The sequence below is a fragment of the Grampus griseus genome, assembly GCF_964374135.1.
Source record: "Grampus griseus genome assembly, chromosome: 2".
NCBI classification, from domain to species: domain Eukaryota; kingdom Metazoa; phylum Chordata; class Mammalia; order Artiodactyla; family Delphinidae; genus Grampus; species Grampus griseus.
The window spans coordinates 34,918,438-34,943,123 of NC_139018.1; the positions used below are offsets into that span (position 1 = coordinate 34,918,438).

The 24,686-nt window shown below is 34.4% G+C and overlaps 1 protein-coding gene across 6 annotated transcripts in view; it reads right to left on the reverse strand.

Annotated features, from left to right (window-relative positions):
- The window catches only part of GPHN (gephyrin), a 627,058-nt gene that overhangs the window by 206,422 nt on the left and 395,950 nt on the right, over positions 1 to 24,686 (reverse strand). For 2 of the 6 annotated variants that reach the window (XM_082648864.1, XM_082648863.1), the window contains 2 exons: positions 17,941 to 17,997; positions 15,683 to 15,754 (listed from right to left, as the gene is read on the reverse strand). The exons of 2 other annotated variants lie outside the window; for them this stretch is intronic. In XM_082648864.1, coding sequence (XP_082504990.1) covers positions 15,683 to 15,754; positions 17,941 to 17,997 — 129 coding nt within the window. The remainder of the gene's footprint in view (positions 1 to 15,682; positions 15,755 to 17,940; positions 17,998 to 24,686) is intronic. 2 more of the 6 variants (XM_082648860.1, XM_082648859.1) reach the window with 1 other exon arrangement.

The following is a 24,686-nucleotide window of genomic DNA, read 5'->3' on the forward strand; positions in this document are numbered from 1 at the left end:
CAAGAAAGAAGGAACATAATATGACAAGAAGGTTCACCCTGACTGGAGTGGTAGGCATATGATAGGGAGTAAGTGGTCAACGGTCCTTGTTTGCCAGGGACTAAGGGGGTTCCTGGGATGCAGAACTTTCAGTTTTAAAACTGGGACAGTCCCAGGACATGGTACTTCAGTGCTAAAGTGAGGGAAGTCCTAGGCAAACTGGGAGGAGTTGGTCACTAGAGAATACTACTAGATAAACAGTGGCTGGCCAAAGTATGAAGGACTTTGAAAGAGAGGCAGAGAGGCATCTACTCTTGATACAACAACTCAGAGGTAGGCTATTACAGCTTTTTCAATCAGGGAACTAAAAGGAATTAAAGTAGTGCTTAGGAAGATTAGTCTGCCATTAGAGGGAAGAAGGACTATACAAAGGGAATCCAATTATTTAGCTACTATTGTAATCTAAGTCTGAGGTGATTAGGGCTTAAAATAGAAACTTATGTTTATTTAATCCTTACTATATCCCAGGTACTCTACTAGATTTTACATAAATTATCAATTCTTCCTGACACTCAGATGCTGAAATTTGTATAAACCTTTGAAAAGTTGATTGATTTATTTGTTTAAACAGTTACTCATCGTTCCCAAATATTTTTTGAGTGACTTCTATATGACACACCAAGTTCATTACTTGTCTTACTAAAGCCAGAATTTGAAAGTAGATCTGGCTACAAAGTTCATTGTATGTATTAGAAGTAAGAATAATTCAAAGGAAGAAATAACAAAAATGACAAAATTTAATGGCATACTGTTAAAGACGAAAAATAAGGAAGGGTAAAAAATAACTAGAAGATTTCTATGATGGGAAACTTTAAGAACATGATCTAAGAAACTTTAAGAACATGATAGAAGGGATTTAGATAGAAGTTGGATATACTAAGTTTGAAATCATAAAAAAACATTCAAACAACAGCTGGAAATATAAGTATGAATGCAAGTGAGCTATGTCACTTTAGTGTATATTCTAACAAGCTAACATTTATTTGGGCTTTAACTATCGATAACTCTAATTAACCTATTGTATTTGTAAATTCTCTATGGCAGAGGAAAAATGATAACATCATGACAATAAGCTAATCTATTTGTATAAAGCTAGATTTCCACATAAGCAGATTTTTACCAATCTACCTACCTACCTACCTACCTACCTACCTATCTATCTATCTATGTATGTATCTATCTAGATATATGTGGTGCTCCAAGAACAATGATGCTTCAAGGACAAAGGACGACCCTGCCTGAATATGTTTAAGCGTTACACCCCTTACTGGACTCTTAATCACCCTCCCCACCATGTTGTGATGGTTACGAAATTCCTGAGCCCACCTGGGCAATGGGACCTGTCCCAAATAAGGAAAGGAGTCTGGCCTGTCCCACTCCCACCCTATAGAAGGAAGGTATATGTGCCTCGAACAATCAGTAAATGAAATTTTCACCTCAGACCATTCTTTTGTTTTCTGGTTATAAAACCTGATCAATAGTGCATGTTCGGGCTCGACTCTCCCAAACTACTAGGAAGTCGGCCCCACTGTTCTGGCAGCAACCCTTCCCTCTAATGAATTCTACCTTCTTTACATTCTGCTTTGTGTCTGGAAATTCTTTTCCAACCTGTGTTTGGACCAAGACAATATATCTCTATCTCCTCTCTCTCTCAAAGAGAGATATATATAGTTTATATTTTAGTTTTAAGACACTTACCTCAAAAACTTCCTAAACTTGTTATCTATGCATTAATATTTCTTGATCTTTGGAATTGGCTTCACGTTTAGAATGTGTAAAATATTATGAATGTAATGAGATCAATGGCTCATGTTGTACACTATTGTTCATTCCTTCAAGCCAAGTTAAGAAAAGCTGGGGGGAGGATGGTGAGCAGGGGAACTCACCTGCTTATATTAACAGCATTAATATTTCCTCATCTTAAACTTTAGAATTCTCATTTCTTATTTCCATTGATGACCCTCTTTTGTATTTCAAACGACCTGAGTATATGAGGCAATATATGAGGATAAGCAGAAATTCATTAGTGTCAACTACAATAATGTGTTTCAAAAATCTTTTTTATAATGGAAATTTAAGAATGTATGGCCAAGTAGAAAGAAGTACCCATTGTCTTTCGTCAAAAATTATCAACCAATTCGTTTCAATTCTTTTCCAAGAATGTTTTGATTATATGTATCAAATATCCCTGTCAAAGAGAAAGTCATGTGCTTTCCCACTATCTTTATGGCTGGTCACTTATTTGGATGTCAGAGAGAAATATGTACTTAATTTTCTTATTTTGACCCAAACAATTTATATATTCCAATTGTTTTTTTATTTCAAATTTCCTTTTTAAGTCATAGCTTTGTGTTGTAACACTACTTGTTCCAAAATTAGATCATGAAGGTACCTTCCTATGACTTCCAAATAATTAATCAAAATGTTCTTCAATGGGCTATATAAAAAGCAAGTAGAATATTCCTAATTATCAATCTTTATCTTGAGTCATATAGTTCTTGTAATTTCAAGGAAGAGAAACTCAAATGTAAAGTGTTACAATAGCCAAGCATACCAGCACTGTTATCTAACCATTCAGGAATTTTCTCTGCCAAGTCGCTCTGAACCTTAGACTACTGAGAATGTGTTTTTAATTAATTTTTAAGGTTCTCCTCTTTTGAGTTAAAAAATGGTTACAATTTTATAAGTAAAATTAAAGAAAAAACACAAAATAGACCATCTGAGATATTTCCATTAGGCATTATATATATATATATATATATAATTTTAATATATATACACATATAAATGCACTGGGATAAATCTCCATCTTCTGTGTCAGTCGGACATAGGTCCATTTTCTTAGGAACAGGGAACTCCCTTCACAATGGTAGTGAGGAAATTGGCTGGACCATCCTTCTTGAATATAATTCCATGAAGATGCCATTTAAGGTCGTCTGGATCTTGGTTCCTTCTAGCAATCTACTACTCCAACAGTGTGTAGTTCATCAAATTCAGGTCTTTCTGAAGCCAGGCTAGAAATACAAAGTGAGGTGGACGACTAAGGTAACTGACCAAAAAGGAGGAAAGGACGAGGGGCAAAACAATTTCCCAATTTCATTTTTTCCCATATTCTCTGTGCTTGACAAGGGAAAAAATATTCAGGTCTGAGTTCCTTTCATTCTTAGCCATTGTTGGTGCAAAGTTTTTTTTTTTTTTTTTGCGGTACGCGGGCCTCTCACTGTTGTGGCCTCTCCCGTTGCGGAGCACAGGCTCCGGACGCGCAGGCTCAGCGGCCATGGCTCACGGGCCCAGCCGCTCTGCGGCATGTGGGATCTTCCTGGACCGGGGCACGAACCTGTGTCCTCTGCATCGGCAGGCGGACTCTCAACCACTGCGCCACCAGGGAAGCTCGTCACTCACTTTTTAACTTGAGTTTTAATTTCTAAAAGTCAAATTTCAGGCATCCTTCTTCAGTATGTTTTATAGGCATGTTCAGGAAACAGAGCAGTGATTAACACAGATGAATATAGCCTCTCTCGAGCTATGCCCTTTCAGGGAGATCATACTGAGTTCAAGAGCTTTGTCGAGAAATCTTTCTTCTAAAGCATCATCTCCTTTGGTGTTGCCAATGTGGAATGGAATATTCATCTTGCTTCTATTCTGGGGCTCCACAATTCTAATAGTAGCTTTTCCTTTTTGACCACTTCCCAAAATTATAGTTCTCTTTTTCTGTCTAGCAGCTTTGGATGGTTCCTTCACCGATGGAGAAGTTACCCACTGGTACTCCAAGCCACAAATCCTAAGAGATTCTGCAAAAGCACTTGCACCCAGGTCACCAATGAGCAAACTGCAGTTCAGAGTGATGCGCCTCAAACCAGCCATACAGTCAAGATCAGGTCTCCTGGAACGAAGACTCTCAGCCCAGGTTTCTTCATGCCTTCTGGTAGTCTGATACTTTAAGATCTTGGCCATGTGATCTGCTCCCTGCCATGTCAGATTACACCCCGTGAAGTTTACTGTCTGAAGAGTGATAGAGTTCTTTACACCTTGACAAATAACTGTCTTGCTCAGCCATGGCTGGAAGAAGCTCTGGATACAGATCAAGGGCAGAGGGTGCTCAGGAGCGGCGCCCAGTCCACCCCGCGGAGGCGGTCGGTGTTAAGTCCAGCAGGGCCTCCCGCAGGGAAGCGTGCAAGGCGGGCAGAGGCACCGAGCCCTGCAGCGCGCACAGTTCCTCACAGCGCGGGAAGAAGTCGGCCGCGGTGTCGCAGCGCAGCTTCACCGAGTGATCATGGCCCGAGCGTGGCTTCGGGGACGCTGGCTGTGGACACGATGCCCACACCCGCCTGGGGTCCCCGGCTCGCTTCCCGGCCCCTCGGGCCCTCACCGCCCGGTGGCTGCGGCCCCACAGCGTGCACAGGACCCACGTCGCAACCAGACGACACAGGGCCACGAGCCCCAGCTAGGCCAGCCCCTCCAGGCCGCGCTCCCGCTGCGAATCGCTGGTCATTGGCGCCAGCCTCATCGCCCTCTGCGCTCGGGGCTGCGGTTCCCCAATTCATTTTTAAAGATTCCAAAAAGAGGTATGAGTTAAGAAACTTGGTAGAGTAGTTGCAGTGTTTTCAAAAGATACATTTCTAACAGATCTCTTTACACTATCTCCAAATTTCCAACTATTATATAGAAACAGCATGAAAATAATTCAGATAAGAGTGAAAGGAACGTGGAACATCCCAGACAACTATATTGAAATAAATAAGAAATAAAGATTTTCTAAGTGAGATTTTGTAAAGTAGAAAATCTTATGTGATTATCTCGCAGTATATTCATTTTATGAATATTTTATTACAGTTTCCTCCAGCTTAAACATTTTGTGGCCCTGTTGGTTCTAAAAATCGGTCCTATTTTTCCTTTTGAAACAGGAAATGCTACAGTGCTTAAAGTCAAGTTTTATTCCTTTCCTTCCTTTCTTGAATCTCCTATCTGCAATTCAACTAAAACTTCCATTTGTATAAGCTCAAAATTGTCAGTCAATCAAGGTTTGTTTAGATTAGAATTGGTGTGCTAATAGTGGGTTAAGAGTTCAAATGGCAACTGTTTTGCATGTTACAATTTAAAAATGCCTCCTTTTCTTTAAAAGTTAAAGGTAAAAGTTCTTTTTTTTTTTTGGCCACACTGTGTTTGGGATCTTAGTTCCCCAACCAGGGATCGAACTGGTGCCCCCTGCAGTGGAAGTACAGACCTCCAGGGAAGTCCCCTAAACGTCCTTAAGCATTAAGTAAAAATATAATTAAGTTTCAGTCTCTGTCCACTGAACAGGAAAAATGAATTTAGCTTCAAAATCTCAAATTATCTAAATCAATCTTGCTACTGGGAAATCTAAGACATTAAAAACAAGATTTCAAAAGGTTCAATGTTTATTAATTTTGTTGTTGTTGTTGTTTAGATACTGTTACAAATCATAAAAGACATATCTAGTATACACTCCAGCTTTTCAAATAAGTCAGAAAGAACACTATTTCTACCAAGAGATAGTACTATTTCTGGCTTTGGTTTAAGCTAAGGGAATTCTGAAGCAATTTTTTCAAAGGATTTTAAAAAATGAACACTGTTGGAACAAAGTTGAAGATTAGTTAGAGATATGGAAGGTGAGTTCCCCTGTTCCCCCAACCCCCAGCTTTTTTTTAACTTGGCTTGAAGGGATGATTAGTGTACAACCTGAGCCATTGATCTCATTACATTCATGATATTTTATACACTCTAAATGTGAAGCCAATTCCAAAGATCAAGAAATAGCTAGAAGATTATATTTAAGAAAGGCATAGTAGGTGATCAATAAATATTTATTAAATGACTAAATATGAGAATAAGAATAATAAATTACACAAAGGAATGTCTTTCTAATATTTCCTTGAATTAAAGTTTCATATCTTATAGAAACACCTGTATCCTTTCATAAGATAAAATCCAAAACTATATAATCAACCTGAACCAGGTACTGTGAAAACACAAGACTACCACATGCCATTCAGAGAGCTGACGACTTTTAATAACTCCTGAAAAGTGAAAAGCATGGTTTTTAAGACAAAACAATTTTCTGCTACTCACTTGGCAGATTTTACGACTTTGGGCAAGGTATCTAACCTCTTTTTTTTTTTTTTTTTTTTTTTTTTTGGCGGTAGGCGGGCCTCTCACTGTTGTGGCCTCTCCCGCTGCGGAGCACAGTCTCCGGACGCGCAGGCTCAGCGGCCATGGCTCACGGGCCCAGCCGCTCCGCGGCATGTGCGATCTTCCTGGACCGCGGCACGAACCCGTGTCCCCTGCATCGGCAGGCAGACTCTCAACCACTGCGCCACCAGGGAAGCCCTCTAACCTCTTTGAGCTTCAGTTTCCTCATCTGCAAAATGAGGATGACAATAATATCTTCTCCAAACAGAGCTGTAGTGAAGACTGAGATAAGATAAATAAGATGTCAAACATAGAGCTTGTCACATAGTAAGAGAATTGTATTTTTTACAAAGGGGCTGTCAACTACATGGAGTAACATTTGCTGAGCCAGGTAAGGTTAGAAATGATCTTGTTTTTGTACATCTCATGGATAGATTAATTTTTGAACAAGGCTTATTATTTTGGTCTCATGAACGTCACAGAAGATAGTGACATGAAATTGGTAAAATCAGTGTGCTACATCAGGGAGTGGAGAATTTATTTCTTCAGCAGTGGAGATAAATGAAAATGATGTAAATGTGAGGGAACGAAGAGAAGCCAAACATGGAAGGTTTGGCTACTTCCATAGTGATGCTATAAAATAAATAAGAAGAGGCTTCCATATGAAAAATAGAAACATGAGAACATTCCTTGAAATTCTAACTGTTAAGGCTTATAGTCTAAATTTTGTGAAACAATCATTTACCAATTTAAAATGAAACAGGAAACAATTATGCAAGGTTATTTCTGTAAAGAGGACATCATGAATGTTAGATTCCCTAAGGAGTTCTTCACTGTATCGGTCATTACAGCTTCAAAAATTAAACATAAACACCACCTATGGAGTCCACAGAAATGTGGCACTGAGTATAAAATATAGAAACCCTACCACAGATGACAAAAGGAGAAACACACTTCATGACAAGTAACTAAAGCTCATGTGTCACAATGAAAGAAACACACCCAGGTGAAGCCAGAGTTCATTTAAGAGCTGAGTGCTATGGAGAAAAGGCCACAATCTCGACTCCCCAGAAACCATTTCCGCATTCCAACCTGAGAGCCCTCCTGCAAACATGCTGTCACAGAGAAAGTAATACCCTGATGGATGCTGTAGGCTGTGATTGGAGATGATGCCAATGGTAAACTTCTTAAACACTCTCATGGGAAATGGAGAATTGCCTGGATGAAGTGGCAGAAAGAAATGGGTTATATATTTTTTACATTGGGAATCATAATCCTGGGGTATTAAGAAAAGACCTGTGGAAAATGCGGTGATGAGATGATACCAATCTTCTCTTTCAAAAGTCTTTGCTAATATCACAAGTTAATTCATTTCCCTTTCATTACTTCGTTTCTCCCTACAAACACACATTTCAAGAAGAAATCAATTCTCCACAAAATCAGTTTTAGAGGAAAAAAAAATTTGTAACAGCTGCAACTTGCAAAGGAAAAAATTAAAGAAGATGGCTTTAATTCTATTGACTCAATAAGTTCAACTTTGTGAAGCTACAGGTTTAGCAATGCTATTCCTTTCAAGGCTTTTTATGAAGTTTTAAAGTCAGAAGATGATATTCTGCCTGTGGTTCTACATACATTTACCTGGTATTTTAGACAGTGCCATCTTTCTGTTTTTTGCATGAAATTCAGAGATAATATTTCTGTGATCAGAATTACACTGACAATACCGGACTACGCATAGTAGCTAAAGTTGCCTGCACAAAGTAAATATGTGTAGAAATATGTCTGTAAAGTAAAAAAATTAAGATCTTAAAATTCACAGGCTATTAAAGTCCTGTTATTTACTAGTCATATTTTGAGGTGCATACACTCTTTTCTCTTAGCTATTCAATAGTGCCCCTGCTTTGAATAGTAGACTTAAAGGATATTCAGAGCCTATTAGTGATATTTCAGGGACCCCTGGTTTACACAACCAGAAAACCCACTTATGCTATGGTTTAACACCATAAGAATAAGAAATTAAACCTCTGAAAAGGCAAATAACATAGGTCAAAGTTGATGTAAAGTATTCTGTTAAAAGAACATGAATCTCATGAGTGGTAAGCTTTTCTAGATTTTAAGAACCTTATACAAGTATCAAGGAGACTATTTTCCTGAGTAACCTAATCAGTTATTTAAAAGGGAGTGAATCTTCTATTTTACATAAAAATAGGGGAATCATATTAAATTTTCATTTAATAATCAATTTGGAGGCTTTCCTCTGTCTATGGTTAATGGGACAGGATTGTTACTAATTTAATGTAAATCTTCAGCTACCAGAGACAGACCTATACAGCTCTGCAAACTGGAATCTTTGCCGTTAGCCAACATGAGTTTAACAACAAATTACCCAGTTCAAAGGAATCTTTATGGAATTAAGGTGGTGGCAACAATTAAGTTGGCTGTTTGGGCTTTAACCATTTCAATTTGATACAGTGACTGCCAAAAAAAAGTTACTCAGAAAAAAGTGCTGTATGAAAATATAGAAATTTCCCCATAAAACAGCTAACTTTTCCCCTTTGGTCCCTTCATCTCTTTCAGCCAAGTGCAAAGTGCAAGGCAAAATAAATTAAGGCAAAAGGAAAATAAAATAAGAAAAATGGTGAGGGCGAGCATGTTGTTGACCATGTAAATAAACTATGTGCAAAGTATACCTCAGATACACTATAGGTAGATAAGCGCGAGGGAAGCTGAGCCTGGTTTTGCAGTGGGGAAAAGAAAACACTGTTAAAGAGGAAATGATAGCACAGTAAGGGTCTCAGAAGTTTAGAAGGTTCCATCACCAACACATTTGCCAGATAATAAAACAGCCTTATAAAGAGACACTTGAGCTTGAAATCTCAAGGTTCATACTATTTGAGGAGAACTTTGTGATAAAAAAATACCTGGCTTAAAAAAAAGATCCATGATGGAGATGGCTCTCCAGATCAGAATCTGGTATGATCTTGCTCAGAAGACGCTCATTTAAGGTTAACAGGAAAGTGGAACACTGGTCACTTTTTCCTATGGTACCACACTGATCTCAGTCTTAACACTAGCAAACTACATGTGAGATTATTTATAGAATGACTCTATTGTACATTTTCATATTACTCTTTAAAGAGGGCACCAAAGCCAGATCAATATTCTGATTCTAATTTCCTGTTCCTACTATTTCATTCTCATTACTGAATCCATTCAGTATTACTGAATCTAAATAAACAAGTAAGCCAGTAGCAACACCAAAAAGATATTTAAAAAACTTAACCACAAAACTCTTCTCCAGACCTGTCTTTTATCAGAATGTTTCATTGATTTTTTTGCGATAACTATTTTATACTTAAAACCATGTTTAATCTTCATGACTTTCACTTGATAATTTCCTGGCCTGTTCTTACTTTCTAGGTTGTCACACTGCCACATTCAATTTTGTGGCCTCTTCTTTCACTATGTTGTCAGAATGCCATGTGAGCTAAATATTCAAGTATGCATTTTCTAGTTAGAAATTCTTCAGGAAGTTCCAAAATACAAAGTTAGGGTAGGGAAATAAGGTAAAGAAGAAGATGGCACAGTGGAGAAATCAGAAATGTCCTTATTATCTGATCTGTTCTTTAAGCGTATTTCCAGCACCCAGCAGAGCGGAATATAGTAGGCACTCAATAATGACTTACTGAATAAGTGAATATACAAAATCTTTTTCTTCTATCCTCAAAAACTGAATTGTGTGAAATAATATTCAGAAGGTTTTACACTTACCATCACAAAGATTTGTGATAAAATGTATCACTGCCACTTAATGAGTTACTATGAGGTAGTTTCTAAAATATGATCAATTCTATACATATTAAGAAATTAAATCTTTCAACCACATACATATCTGATTTTCTTTAGCGGGATACTAGTTCTAAGAAAGCCTTCCTCTGCATGTTTGGTCTGTTCCTATAACTATACCCATAAAAGTGAAAAACTTTATCTTTCAAAATAGTTTGAGTCTTGTCTTTTTTTTCCCCTCACTTTTCCATTTTTAATTACTAGGGAAATTTACTTGTCAAGGAGATCTTTTACTAGTACCCTATTGTCTTAATGTCAATTCTGAGAAGGCAATTCCACAGTAAGCATTAAACACCTCACAGATGTGTCACTTCCACTCCAAATGATGTCTTAGGCTACTGCAGGCGATTTTATAAGTAATAGATGGTTCAAAGCAGAAGACACATATTATTAATATGAGTAAATGCCAAAATGTCAAACAAGAAAGACTCAGGAGGCTCAATGTTCTACATACAAGAACCAAAAAACACTGAAATTTGCTTAAAGAAAGTAGAGTACATAAACAAATTGATCTTTACTCATTTAAAAGCTACCAAAAGATTATTCATCTAAGGACTAATGTTCCAGTAGTTCTTCCTCACCTCAGTCAAAGTAGGCTGATTCAATGTAGACACTTTCAGATTTTTAAGTGCTATATTAAGATATGATGTATTACTTGATCACTTCAGGGTGTCTTTCTTAGTTGTACGAAATTTCCTATAGAAGGTATGATTTTAGGTGAGGTCAAGTAGGAAATTTAGCAGAAATCAAAAGTTGATTGTGGTTTTCAGGGGAAATATCTTTATTAAGATGCAAGGAAGTAATAAACAGAAAAATACAATGTGTACAGCAAAAATACTCTAAAAACACATTTTTATTTTTAAATAAAAATACTCTAAAAACACATTTAAATATTTAAATAAGTTTAAAGAGCAACAGTGGAATTTATCTTTAAATCTCTGTAAGGGGCTCCCCAAAGAAGAGGAATTTATAATCGATACTTTATCCATATGATAGTTCTATATTTGAAGGGTTTAATGTAATTCCATAGTGAGTTTACCTTGTGTGCCTGGCATGCGAAGAGCACAGAATAAACAGTGCAAAAAGGAAGAATAAAAACATAAAGGTAGAAAATTTCAGGGGATCAACTCTTTTAAGTGCATGCTTCCATGCAGAATGATCCGAAACCATCCTCAGAAAAAATAAGCAGCTCTCCTTTTCTCAGTTTGTAAAACGATGATAATTTCACACAATCTCTATTATAATAATTTCTTTGTCAATGTTGCCTTGACACACTAACCAGTTTTAGCAGGTGTCAGCAAACTTTTTTGTAAACAGTCAGATAGTAAGTATTTTAGGCTTTATGTGCCATACGGTCTTTGTTATAACTATTCAACTGCTGTTGTACTGCAAAAGCAACTACAGATTATATGCAAATGAAAGAGTATGGCTGTGTTTCAATAAAACTTTATTTTTGGGACACTGAAATTTGAATTTCATATAATTTTCCACACGTCACAAAATGATATTCTTTTGATTTCCCCCACAGCATTTAAAACTGCAAAAATCATTCCCAGCTCACGGGCCCACAAAAGAGAAACAGGATTTAGCCCAAGGGCTGTAGTTTGCTGACCCCTGAGTTATAGCATTAATTTAATTAATAAAAAAGTGCAAAAAACCCACAGACAATTCATCAACAATATAAGATGAGTTAGTTTAGAACTAAAGCTGGAATGAAGACACTGATCTTGAAAGACATAAAATCACAACCATCTAATTCATTATTTGTATTACCCCATTTCACACCAGTCTTATTTTGGCACTCAGGAAATTATTAAACATTTAAAAACTACACTTCAAAAGATATTACTTTCTGGCTTGATTCAAACATTTTTCTTAAACTTAATAAAAATATAGTCAAGTGATAACTCCTCCCTTAACTTTTTCCACTTTAGATAACACCATCCCTTTTTTGTGTTAGCATAGCAGGTACTTATAATTATCATATTCCTTCTACTTCATCACCTTTCTTCTTAGTTCACTTATGTGTCAATAATCTGTCTTCATAAGTCACCTTCCCTTTTACTGTTTGCTAAAGCCTTTAAAAAATTAACATATTTGATTACCCCAAACCTACCTGTATATATTTGTAGCTGAATGGAAATGTATCATCATATTACATAGACTGAGTGAAAATAAAAAATTTGTGGCTTTGAGGTATTTTTATTCATCTCCTTTCTTTTCTTTTTGTCTTTATTTCATGAGTACTTATCTACTTTTTTTCTGAATGTTTTAACATTCAAGCTTCCCAGGGCCCTATTGCTCTTTAATGAATTAACTTCAATTTTATAAATTTACCTTGATGTACATTACTTAAAGGAATTCATTTGCATTATCTTATGTTTTCCAATTATCATCTGTCTGCATTACTTTTTAATTAATTGTTTATTGAAGTATAGTTGATGTACAATACCATGTAAATACAGGTGTACAGTATAGTGAGCCATAATTTTAAAGGTTACACTTCATTTACAGTTATTATAAACTATTGACTATATTCTCTGTGTTGTACAATATATCCTTGTAGCTTTATATGTAATAGTTTGTACCTTTTAATCCCTAAACCCTAGGCTGCCCCTTCCCCTTCCCTTTCCCCACTTGTAACCATTAGTTTGTTCTCTATATCTGTGAGTTGGCTTCTTTTTTTGTACTCACTAGTTTGTTGTATTTTTCAGATTCCACATATAAGTGATATCATACAGTATTTGTCTTTCTCTGTCTGATTTATATACTTCCTACTAGATTCATACATTAGATTACATGGAAAATTAATTTTTTCCTTTATGTGGTTTTATTCTTCAATCATTGTTCTCAGCACAGTATCAATCTAAGGATTTGTAGTTACTTTTGCAGTAGTTAAATTAGGCAAACTGTGTTTAGGTACAAGATGAAAATTACTAAAAACTCATTTAGGGTTCAGAATACTTCAGTTTTGTATAAAGTACAGAAAAAGATGATACATTCTTAACTGAGAATTCAAGAATCGAATGCATCCTACTTTTTGCTATAGAAGAGTCCATGTAAAATTAAAAAGTATGTTTTCATATGAGAAATAAATAAAATTTAATACTGTTCTAAAAATTACCTCTTAATAAAAGTCTACTTTATATCATTGATTATAAGTAATAAATAAAAATGCAGGTCCTCTAAAAAATAATACATCATATAGATGATACCAATTGAAACATGAATAATTTAATTAAATTCTCATCCCAAACTTCTGAATGATGTCTCACCTTCTTCAACTATAAGATATTTAAGTGGCAACATGGTTCTGAACCTGTCATCTTATTGAACTATTTAGCGATGTTCAATGAATTAAAAGGCATTCATATACTTGCTCTTCTGTGTGGACACCTACAATAAATTTTCACAAAATGGAATGGTCACTATATGCCAATTTATCTCATTTTAGAAACGAAATCTATTTATACAGCGTATGGTACTTAGAATAACTTTATTCTGCTTCTAAGCAACAATTTTTAATATACAAGGCATATTTTAAGGCATTCTGGGGCAATAAGAATTAAAGGGAAGGAGAGACACTGAACATTCAGCTAAGATTTTTTTTTTTTTTTTGCGGTACGCGGGCCTCTCACTGCTGTGGCCTCTCCCGTTGCGGAGCACAGGCTCTGGATGCGCAGGCCCAGCGGCCATGGCTCACAGGCCTAGCCGCTCCGCGGCATGTGGGATCTTCCCGGACTGCATCGGCAGGTGGACTCTCAACCACTGCGCCACCAGGGAAGCCCTCAGCTAAGATTTTGATTTGTGTCTTTTGCTAGCTGAACTCTGTAGAGAAAATACTATTATTTGCCTTTTGACAATATATTTTTTGTTCTTCTGTACTTTTCTAGTTAACAGGAATCTTAGAAGGATACACCTTATATTCAATCTTTTTAGAAGAAGGATAATCAGAACAAAGTGTGACCCAGTGAAATGAAACAAAAGATGAAGACACCGAGACTAGTTATTATGTACTCCACCACGCAGTACAGGTATTGAAAAAAAGAAATTGAAGAGTGGCATGAGAAAACCAATTTCCAAAGCACAGAGATTTCAGTTTAACCCTAATCTAACACAAACTCCCTATCATATAGATCTTAGCAAGTTTCAACTTTCTGGTCTTGGTTTCACTGAAAGAAAAATAATATCATTTTTTATGACTGGTTAGGGAAGAGTGTGGCACTAAAAACACACATTATCAGAATCTTTTTAGGAGTTTCTAGAATGATATCCAGATATATCTAGACTGATTTAATCATAAAATTCATACTAATCTTTTTTATTTTTTTTAAAACAGTGGGATAGATTCTGGGGATGATTGTGGGTAATTTTTCAAATTCTCTAAGAATATGACTGAAAAGAAGGACTGGCTCAAAAGAAAGAAGTAGAAAAATGAGACGTGTATTAATTTCCTTTTCTGTTTAGTTATCAGAATTTAAAGACTGATATTAATAAAAAACTTTGAACTTTAGTCAACAGAAATTTAATGACGAGATATACAAAATACACATAGTATATAATTAAAAACAAAGCTGAGAAACCAGAGAATTATCATAACACTATTATTTTTTATTCTATCCTTCATAACAAAATTATTATAGCAATATGAATTAAATGTATGACAATAATCTCGGGAGAAGTAAACCAGGGCTAAGTTTCATAGGAACTTTTTTTTAAAGCCTCAGAAATAGGAGGTCAAGGTTAAATAGAGCCAGTAATTATTTACTGTAATATTTTAGCTTTTCTTCTACCATATTTATACCATGTACCATTTTAGAGATTTTAATTCCATTTATCTTGAAAAGATATATTCAGGAGAAGGACCAAGCATTCTGAGTCTGAACTATCAGTCACAAAAAATACAATTGTTAGTATGCCTATATGACGTATGTACAGTATTGAGTGGCTATAAGGTATTGTTCTCCTTCAGTGTTGTCCTGGGTATATTAGCCATTATCTCAAGTATTTGTAAGATGTTACATAATAGTGTTCATAGTGAAGATTCTTACTGCCTAATTTTCTTATTTTTAGACAAAAAATGATATCTTATAGTTATTCCCAAAGAGTCTGAGTTAAGAGACGTCTATTAACTCAGAATAGATGTATCTACTTGCCAGATTACCTATAATGAGACTCTAACACTGAATATCTTCCTTGACAACTGAAACTGAAACATCAAGGCTCTATCACTTGGATCCAGCCCATAATTTATAATCCTGCTGACACATCCAACAAGGGACAGAAGACACAGTAAATGGAAAAGCTCCAAATGAAGTCTCATAAAACGATCGTCAGAAAATTATACAATTGTATAAGAAACACAGATTTTGAAAAAAAAAAAAGGTTTTAATTTGCACTGGAGCCAGAATGCTATTAAATCAAATGCAATGTTAGTGTGGCTTAAAGGTCTTCTATGCCGATTTAATCTTTCTTTCATAAATGTGAGCATGAAGCTGCAGTTAGAAAAAAAAGAAAGAGATAGGGAGAAAAGAGACAGAAAGTAAAAAAGATGGAGATGAGAGGACAAACCAATCAGATTTGGAATTACCAGTCAGCAGAAGTTTAGGTAAAAAAAAAAAAAAAAAATCACCGGGTGAAATCGTACATTTACTCTGAGAGAGTATCCTTTCACATTGCCTTCTAGGTGATCTCTGAGCTCCTCCAGCTTTCGATGGAGCTACATGTAAACATCAGAAAATGAATTGAAAAAGCAACTTGGTCTCTTTTCAGTTTTCCTTTTTCCTTTTAAAAATAAATCATAGCATTATACATTTCTCACTGCCTTTGGCAAACATTTCAAAACATCAAAGATCTTTGTATAGCGCAAGAATACATGCTCAATAAACCGTGACTAGGAAGAGAATATTTTATTTTAATTAAAGGCTCTTTTCTCCCCAAAGTGTTAGAGAAAATAAATACCTTAACTATCCTTATAAACCCCTAGAGATTCACTTTAAAATTTTCTATTTTGTAGAAATATGGAATAAAGACATTTAAAAATTATGAAATTTGCCTTTCCCAAACACACTTTTTGATTTAAGGCTGCATCCATATTCAAATAAACTGATTGAACCCTAAAATGTATATTTTGTTCTTATACATATTTATGTGTATACACATAATCATATTGTATATACACTTAAAAACAATAAACAATCACAACTTGAAGTTCTACACATCCAAAAGCTGAACTTCGAGATAAACACACGTGTACTCGCACACACAATCCAGTTTATAACAGATGGTGCTGCAGTATGGATGCCATTTTATCTCTATTTCACTATCAGTCATTTCCAAAAAGTTATGTCCATCTGCACCTTTTCACTTGAATCTGAGTCATAATCCATAGTCTCAACAATAATGGATTTATCTTCCCTTAAAAAAATTAAAATATGATACCTCACAGGTAGACAGTGAGGAATGCTACTGATATATCATCAAGATACATAAAGTCATATTTTTCTGACTAAATAATTTTAGCTTGCCTCGCTTCTGAATTAGGTATATAATAGACACTTCCCATCCCCTCTGATTATTCTTAGTGAAATAACAACAACAACAAAAATGCTACCCAGTATATAGCAGTGTTAGAGAACAGAGAAGATGGCTTGTTTGGAATAAAGGACACAAACATACAGACACACCCTCATCCATGTGCACTCATGTGTGTGCACACACAGATAAATAAACAACAGCAAAAAAGTAAAATTAAGAAGGCAGAAGAGGCAAGGAGAGGAAAGAGTGCAGAAATCAGTGCTTCATAAATTGTTAAATGGAAATAAATTGGAGGTGTGTAAAATTTTAAAATGACTTAATATTAGCCTCAAAGTAGTTATTGAATTTTGGGACATCCCAGTACAGTGAATTATGTCATTTTGATTAATTTAGCAGTTACTATTGCTGTAAGGACAAATGGGACTGAGATAGAAGAAGTGGTTAATATTGAGGGAGATTTCTCTGCATATTTTTAAAATTCAGCAAATTTTCTAACTTGCATTTATAGTAGCAGCATTAAAAGTGATTAATTGGCTATGTCTATGTCTCTTAAGGGTGATAATTTAGTTACCTTTCATTGTGATTAAATGTTAGAGTATCGAATGCCCAAGATAAATTGACCAAATGGATATTTAACAACTACCAAATGGGACCATTAGATCAGAAATCTTTAAGTGGTGTATTTGTAGGTCACATACACAAATGGGCAAACATTTATATATATATATATATCAGTTTCTGTTGATTGTTATATAAACTTTTTAACTTTTAACAAATAAAACAAAGGGGATTAAGAGTGCTTACTATTAGCTATATGTGAGCCCCTATACTAGCTAGCATCATATGAAATTCCTTTTCTAATTCTTAAGATTATATATATATATATATATACATATATATAAAATATACATGTTATTAACTCATAATAATTATTTTCTGGAATGAACTACAAATGGTAATGACACTAAAATAACATTTAACAAAAAAAAGTAAAAAGGGCATATAACATTCTGAAAATAAATATTAGTTCTCTGTGTAACAGGAACTTAACACATAGTCAGTGACATCAATCAGAGGAACGGTTTACTCTAGAACCCCAAATTACAGGCACCCGTAATGAGGCAGTGCCCTTTTTATTGTTTGTGGTGCCACTCAAAGCTAGTTATTTGGCAGCTTGCCTTCAGCTGGTTGCTCTATGTGTAGCTGAAACAAAAAAAATATGACCCAACAGCCAATAAAAATATTAAAATAAAACAAAATGGGATGGTGAAAAATGGAAAAAGCCCCCTTCCTCCCACCACCCTCCAAAAAGGAAGAAGTGTAGGCTATAGACGAAATCTTGCCAAAAAATGTTAGAAACATATTTACTTTGAGGGATCCAACTCTACTAGCAACTCCTTTGCTTTCATCCGGCCGTCTAATTTGCTACAATGAGGGAAGATGGGTAAAAAAGACAGAATAAAGAAAAAGTGAACTTAAAAATTTTTCTAAACATTACTAAATAATACATGCAAAAACAACAATTGACTCTTTGAGATACATCTTAGGAGGCCAAGCCAAGGAGTTAACTAACCCAGAGGCTATATGACATGCTCTGCAGATAGGTTGGTCACTAGAATTCAGTCTTTGTTATGACACTATTCCTAAGATGAGGAAATGGGCACTTACTTTTGGTTATCTTGGGGACTTCTCATGAAGCAGTATCTGGAGTAGTGTTACATTTGCATTTGGCTTATGAAAAACAAAGAATTACAAATATACCTATGCAGAAAACTTTGTCTCCTTTAGTGTCTATTCCATTGTAATATCAGAAAACATCAGTGCTATGACTAGAAACATGAGTGTTCCTTAAGTGGAAAGATCAGTCCTGACAAGCATCATTCTTGACAGGTGACAGAACGAAGCTCCTCTGCTTGTTAACCCAAGCATTGAGGTTGTTCAGCTGTCACTGAGATTCCAATTAAACAACTGTGCTGCCCAACCAGAAAATTTTAATGCCAGACCAAAGTTAGATACATTTACTCCCTCAAAGTTTTCAGTTATTTTTTCCTTTTGGGTAAGATAGGAAAAAAAGAAAAGTAAAGCTGCTATTTTAAAAATTTGTTTCACCTCACTGTGTAAATGAGAAAAGGAAGATTCTAAACCCAATCTAATATACCTATTAGATTAGGTATAAATTAGAAATCCCTTTGTTTTTTAATAGAGCTGTAACAATAATATTTTGGTTAAAGAGGAAGTCAAACTAAAAAAGAGTAGGGGGGAGATTGGAAGGAAGCTTCAGACCAAGTGCTTTTACATTATGGATTCCTACATGTGCAGAATAACGGTCTCCATTCAGAGCAGCATAGCTCAAGTTAGTTGTGATTCTCTTGCTTGTATTAGGAGACAACTGATGAAGTATCATTGTGATGCCAAATTCCCAGTGTTAAAGTCCTCAGGAAAAATAAGAAATCTGACCGTGCTACAAAATTATAGTTTCTGGAGACAGGCTATAGATTGTCTTATCCCTTTTAGGACATCTCTGATAGCATAAGTAGATTGCTTAGGAATAATACTGAGAAAATTGGATTTTCACTTTGAAAAAAAGCATCTTGATCCATAAGAATTCTGTCAACTTTTGGTTTTATTTGATATAAATAGTTTTTACTAATTCTTCAACATTAATTAAATTTTGTACCCTAAAGATAATCACTGATTCTTACCCTTCTTGGTTGAACAGAGTTCTTAAATTTAGAAACAGTGGATACTAATTAGAATGGAAACAGTCTATAAGAAAGGGCCTCTGGATGGACAGTGAGTTCATATTATTTAGTCATTTTCTTATGCTATTTTCTTTGATTTCAGAGAACATCTTTATATCAAAAGCTATTTTCCATTTTAAATTGACACAATATCTTGATTATAAACAACGTAGTTTTCTATAAAAAAATATAAAGTCTAATGTTTCATGCTGCTTTCTGAAAACTTTTAGAAACTGCATTGTTATATAGTAACAAGTGAACACCATTTTCTACATTATCTTTTATTTCTGGAAAGCTTAAAATTACATCAAGTCCAGCAACATGAGGTAGTTTCTTCAAGGTTACACAGGACATTAATGACAAATCTAAGACCACCACCATTCCTGGTTTCTACTTTAAAGCTGTATTCCCTTAATAGGCCTGGAAATAAATGGGTTGGAAAAAATCTGATGCTTATAATAGGATGTATATGTATACATGTCCCTGTGTGTCTGTTTGTCTATCTCATTTATGGAGGAAATTTTATGTTACCACATTAATGTATGAATGAAAGTTTTCCTAAATCATTTCAATTCCAAATGCAAGTGCAAGTACAAAAGCTTAAAGAATGAAATATAAGAAGAGAAAAGACAATCACCATTGAACTCTGAACATGAAAAACAGACTATATACCAATTTACACAAAGACTTTTAGGAGCAGACAGCTCATCTGTCAATGCTTGACACCAATTTTCTGTATTTAAATCTGATTTTGTGAATCCTTAACTATCGTAACAGGAAGACTTTAGAAAACCAATGTGGTTATCAAAGCCACAAGTGGTTGTAAATCAGGTGTCATGTGATTTTTTGTGGCTCCTGATATAGGTAATTATCCCTAATATTGAAAAACTTCAGAAAGAACATGAAAAAGATTTGTCACATATACTAAAATTTGAGTTGTAGAGAAAAGTCAAATCGATAGATTTTAAGACATAATGCTCTCATTTATGCTAGTCAACCCTTAATCACCAATTATGGAGTAGTATAAATAAAAGAAATTCACAGCTAATCCAGATACCTGATTACTATTTTTCTTTGATTGGAATTTAAAAGAAATCACAAAAGATTAGCATTTGAATAAAATGAACTTTACTCTTCATGATAATTATAAAAGCCTCACATTGTTAGCTAATTTTATACATATTTTTCTATGAGGCTATAAACATTCTGTATCAATAACTAAGAGAGGCTAAACTGCAAATGTTTATACTACATATAAGATCACTGCAATATAAATGAAGTTTGAGAATTGGATGTAAAGAATTGTAGGGATAACAGGTTGGTTGAGATTATTAGTTTATAATAATGATATATGAAAACTAAAATGTTACCTGCAAAACAAAAAATATTATCACTAATGATTTTTGTACCCTGAAGAAATCCTTTTATAAATATTTTTACTGAGATTGTAAAGACATAAATCAGAGGATCAAAATCATTTCAATCTTCTATTCAGCCTCTCAGCCTAAATATATTTAACAAGATATCCATTAAAAATTGTCTGAAAAGGGCTTCCCTGGTGGTGCAGTGGTTGAGGGTCCGCCTGCTCATGCAGGGGATGCAGGTTCGTGCCCCGGTCTGGGAGGATCCCACATGCCGCGGAGCGGCTGGGCCCGTGAGCCATGGCTGCTGAGCCTGCGCGTCCGGAGCCTATGCTCTGCAACAGGAGAGGCCGCAACAGTGAAAGGCCCGCGTACCGCAAAAAAAAAAAGTAAAAAAAAAAAAAAAAAAAAAAAAAATTGTCTGAAAAGATTGCACTATATCACCTGTTTTGCAACATTCTGGGAATATTTCTTCAGGAATTAATTACTGGGTAATCTATCCTCAGGAATTAATTACCAGGATGTGGTTACTAAAGTAGTGAAATGACTGCTATTTGTATTCACTTTTTTAAATTAGAGCTTGAATTTTAGATATATCATGCAACAAAAGAAATGGCCTGGGTGCTAACACAATACGGACTGTTGATTCCCTTTGATTTAGCTCAGTTCTCCAAAACTGAGCTCACTGTAAAATTATTTCCATTATTAACAAAGTAGAAAATTACTCCATCTCACCCTCATCTCTCTTGCCAATAATAAGTAGTTGTAAGTGTAATATTTTTTAAAGGCAAAAACAAGATTTTGGAGTAGAAATCCAACTTTGTATTGATTTTTGAAATAAAATATGAAACTTCAAGGAATTTTGGGGGTGTAGAAGCCACTTAAGGTAGGCACCCATATCGCTGGATGTATGCATTAATACATCTCTTTAGCTGCAAGATGTCTGGTGAAGAACTGTGAGAAAAGTTTAATATTTTGTGTGTTTGTTTTATTGGAGAGAGAACGCAGGTCTTAGAGGGGTCCATTAGCTTTTTGGAGACATATCAATAAAAAAAGCATAGCTTATATTAGATTCTCTGGCTCTCAGGTCTCTTCATTAAAATTGGGCTCTCATTATAGAATGACTAATGTAGATTTCCCCCTTTTCTCCCCTGATATATTTTGTATTGATTTAGATTAAGATTGTACAGATTAAAAAAAATTCTGTTTGTCCTAGGGATTGAATTGTTTTATTTTTAGAATTATCTGACTTACATTCAGAACTACCCTGAGAGACAGACATTTTTAATCCTATTTTATTATGCCAGTTTCTTTTTTAAAGTATGGGTATCAGTGACAGGAAAGAAAACTTTTTTTTTTAGAAATTGTTTCTCTTCCAACCAATATCACTTAGTACATATTGGTACAGCTATAGATTGCTTCTGGTAGTTGTGACTGGAGAAGGAGGTTTTTAAAAAAGTTTTACTTGAGAACTCAAAATTTAAACAAACTCTTGTAAATAAAGAAATTCTTGTGGGGATCCGGTTAATATTTCAATTCACTATATTTCAGCCCTTTCAGTAAAACTGGTACTTCATTGTAAAACAATTCTGTTTCATTTGTGATTTATTAAGGCAAAGTAAAAAAGAGGAAAGAAAGAAATGAAAGTAAGAGAAGCAATAATTCTATAAGTGTGTCAGGAAAAAATAAACACTCTAATGCATTTCTGGAGAAAGGCAAACCAATAAAAGAATAGAGAAGTTCAAGGAAATATTGCAAAGAATAATGAAGAATTAAGTCAAAAATTAGAATCTTGGTAGCAAGTCACAGCTCTACCAACTGCCCCACCCACTTATGAAAAATTTTTATACTTAGGAGATCCTTTATTTTAAAGGCTCCGATTTCTAATGGTTTATTAACATTTCAAATATTTATTTATATTTTATTGTACATTTATAATTTTGATCCCTAAGTTTCTATAATAGCTTTGATTCCAAAATAATACAGTCTATACAAAATTAGACTTTTAAGCAAGTTATTTCCTGCCCACTAGCCAGAGAATAATTCAATCCATGCTCTTTTTCCCCAAGTTTCGTATCTGTCTAAAAAGAAATAATGAAGCCCATCACAGGTATGGTATAAAAAATTTATTAGGCATTTTGAAATAGATAAGTTTTAATTAGTATGTTTTTAAGAATTATTTATTATTTGTGTAGGAGATAGAAAAAAGTTTATTTTCAAACTTCCATTGAAATACAATTTTTTATCCAGCAAGATTTAGAATGGCTTAGCCTGCATATAAAAATGCTCTGGTATAAACAGAGTTACAAACACAAACAAATAGTTAGCTTTATGAAGATTTGCCATAAATCTGAAAAGCAGGCAAAAGACATCCATCCTCGTCATTACCAGAACCTGTCTACATAACAAAACAAACCAAAAAAAACTTACACTTCTCTGGTTTAAAAAATAATATAGATTATAAAATAACCTGTAATTTAATCCCTATGCAATTTTGTTTACTACTTTTTTAAACTACATATTTTATTTTGAGCATTTTCCTTTGTCATTAAATATTCTTAAAGATATGATTTTTTAGGTTATATAAATAACTCATATAGATACATATTATTATATAAGTTATTTAACCATAGACATTAAGGTTGGTTCTAATTTTTCATGAATATGAATAATGCTGTGATAAATAATCTTGTACATAAGTCTTTCATGTCCTCTTTGATAACTTCCATTGAAAAATTTCTGCAAATAATATGATTGGTTAAAACACAAAAAATGTTTTATATATATAGTTTGCTTGCAAGGTTATACAAATTTATATTCCTACTAGTGTGACTAGGAATATTCATGTCACTGCTCATTATAGCATGGATGATTATAATTTAAAAATAGTTACCAATTTGACTACAAAATTTTTAACAGATTTCTGTGAGGGTACATTTTTTTCCCCTATAAGATTAGAAGAGCTCTTTTAGGCTATCAAAGCTTTGATAGATTTGTTGTAATTTTTTTTTTTTCTTTTTCACATCTGCTCCGCCATAAGATCCTTGAGGTCATGGTTAGTAAGTCTTTGCATTGCTATATTCCCAAAACCTACTTGACCCAAAACCTATTCCCAAAAGTACTTGACATAATATGCACTAAAAATATTCACTGAATGAATTTCTGAATTAATGTGTGTTTTGTCTTTAATGAAAGTAGGATGAAAAGGGAGAGCAGATAATCCTGAAGTTTTGGGCAAGAAAATACATGGCCAATTTTAGAATATGTATCATTTAAAAATATAAAGATCTAGAAAATAATTTAGTTTGGTATATGTTGTCTATTAAAGTCATGAATGAGACATGGCCCGTTAACTATATAGATTTGAATAATGGCTATATCTAATCAATTCTGCTGGTGAAATAATGATGGCACAGATTACTTTTGTTGAGCTGCTTTTACACAAAACATACCCCAAATCTTTAAAAAGAAGTTTATAGGAATCAAAGATATTAAATTAACTGAAAGCTAGTATTCTTAATTTCACTATTCCTTGTATTTCTACAGTTCTCACTTCCCTGTCATCCTATAACTTAAACAAAATGCTAGTGAATACCAAGAGAAATCAATATTCCACTTAACAGAGACAAAGCTTGACCTAAATGAGAAAGATCTTAAATGAAGTCAGAACGTTTTCACTTCATAATCTTTAACTTTATGTAGTAGCATGAAATGCAAAAGCTGAAATAAATGTAAATTATTTTACATTAATTGGATATTAACATAATATCAGAGAGAAGGGCTAAAGAGAATGATAATATTTATTCAGTCAGTGTAGAGACTTATTGCAAAGGAACAGAATTATAGGTCTAGAAGGGACTTTAGAGGCTACCTAATTTAGTATCATGATGTTACAGATATAGAAACTGAGGTTTACTAGTTCTAACAAAGGTATAAAGTGGAAGACTAGGGCTGATACTCAATATTTGGTGCCTGATAGTGCAATACTTTTATATACTCAATACTGTTGACT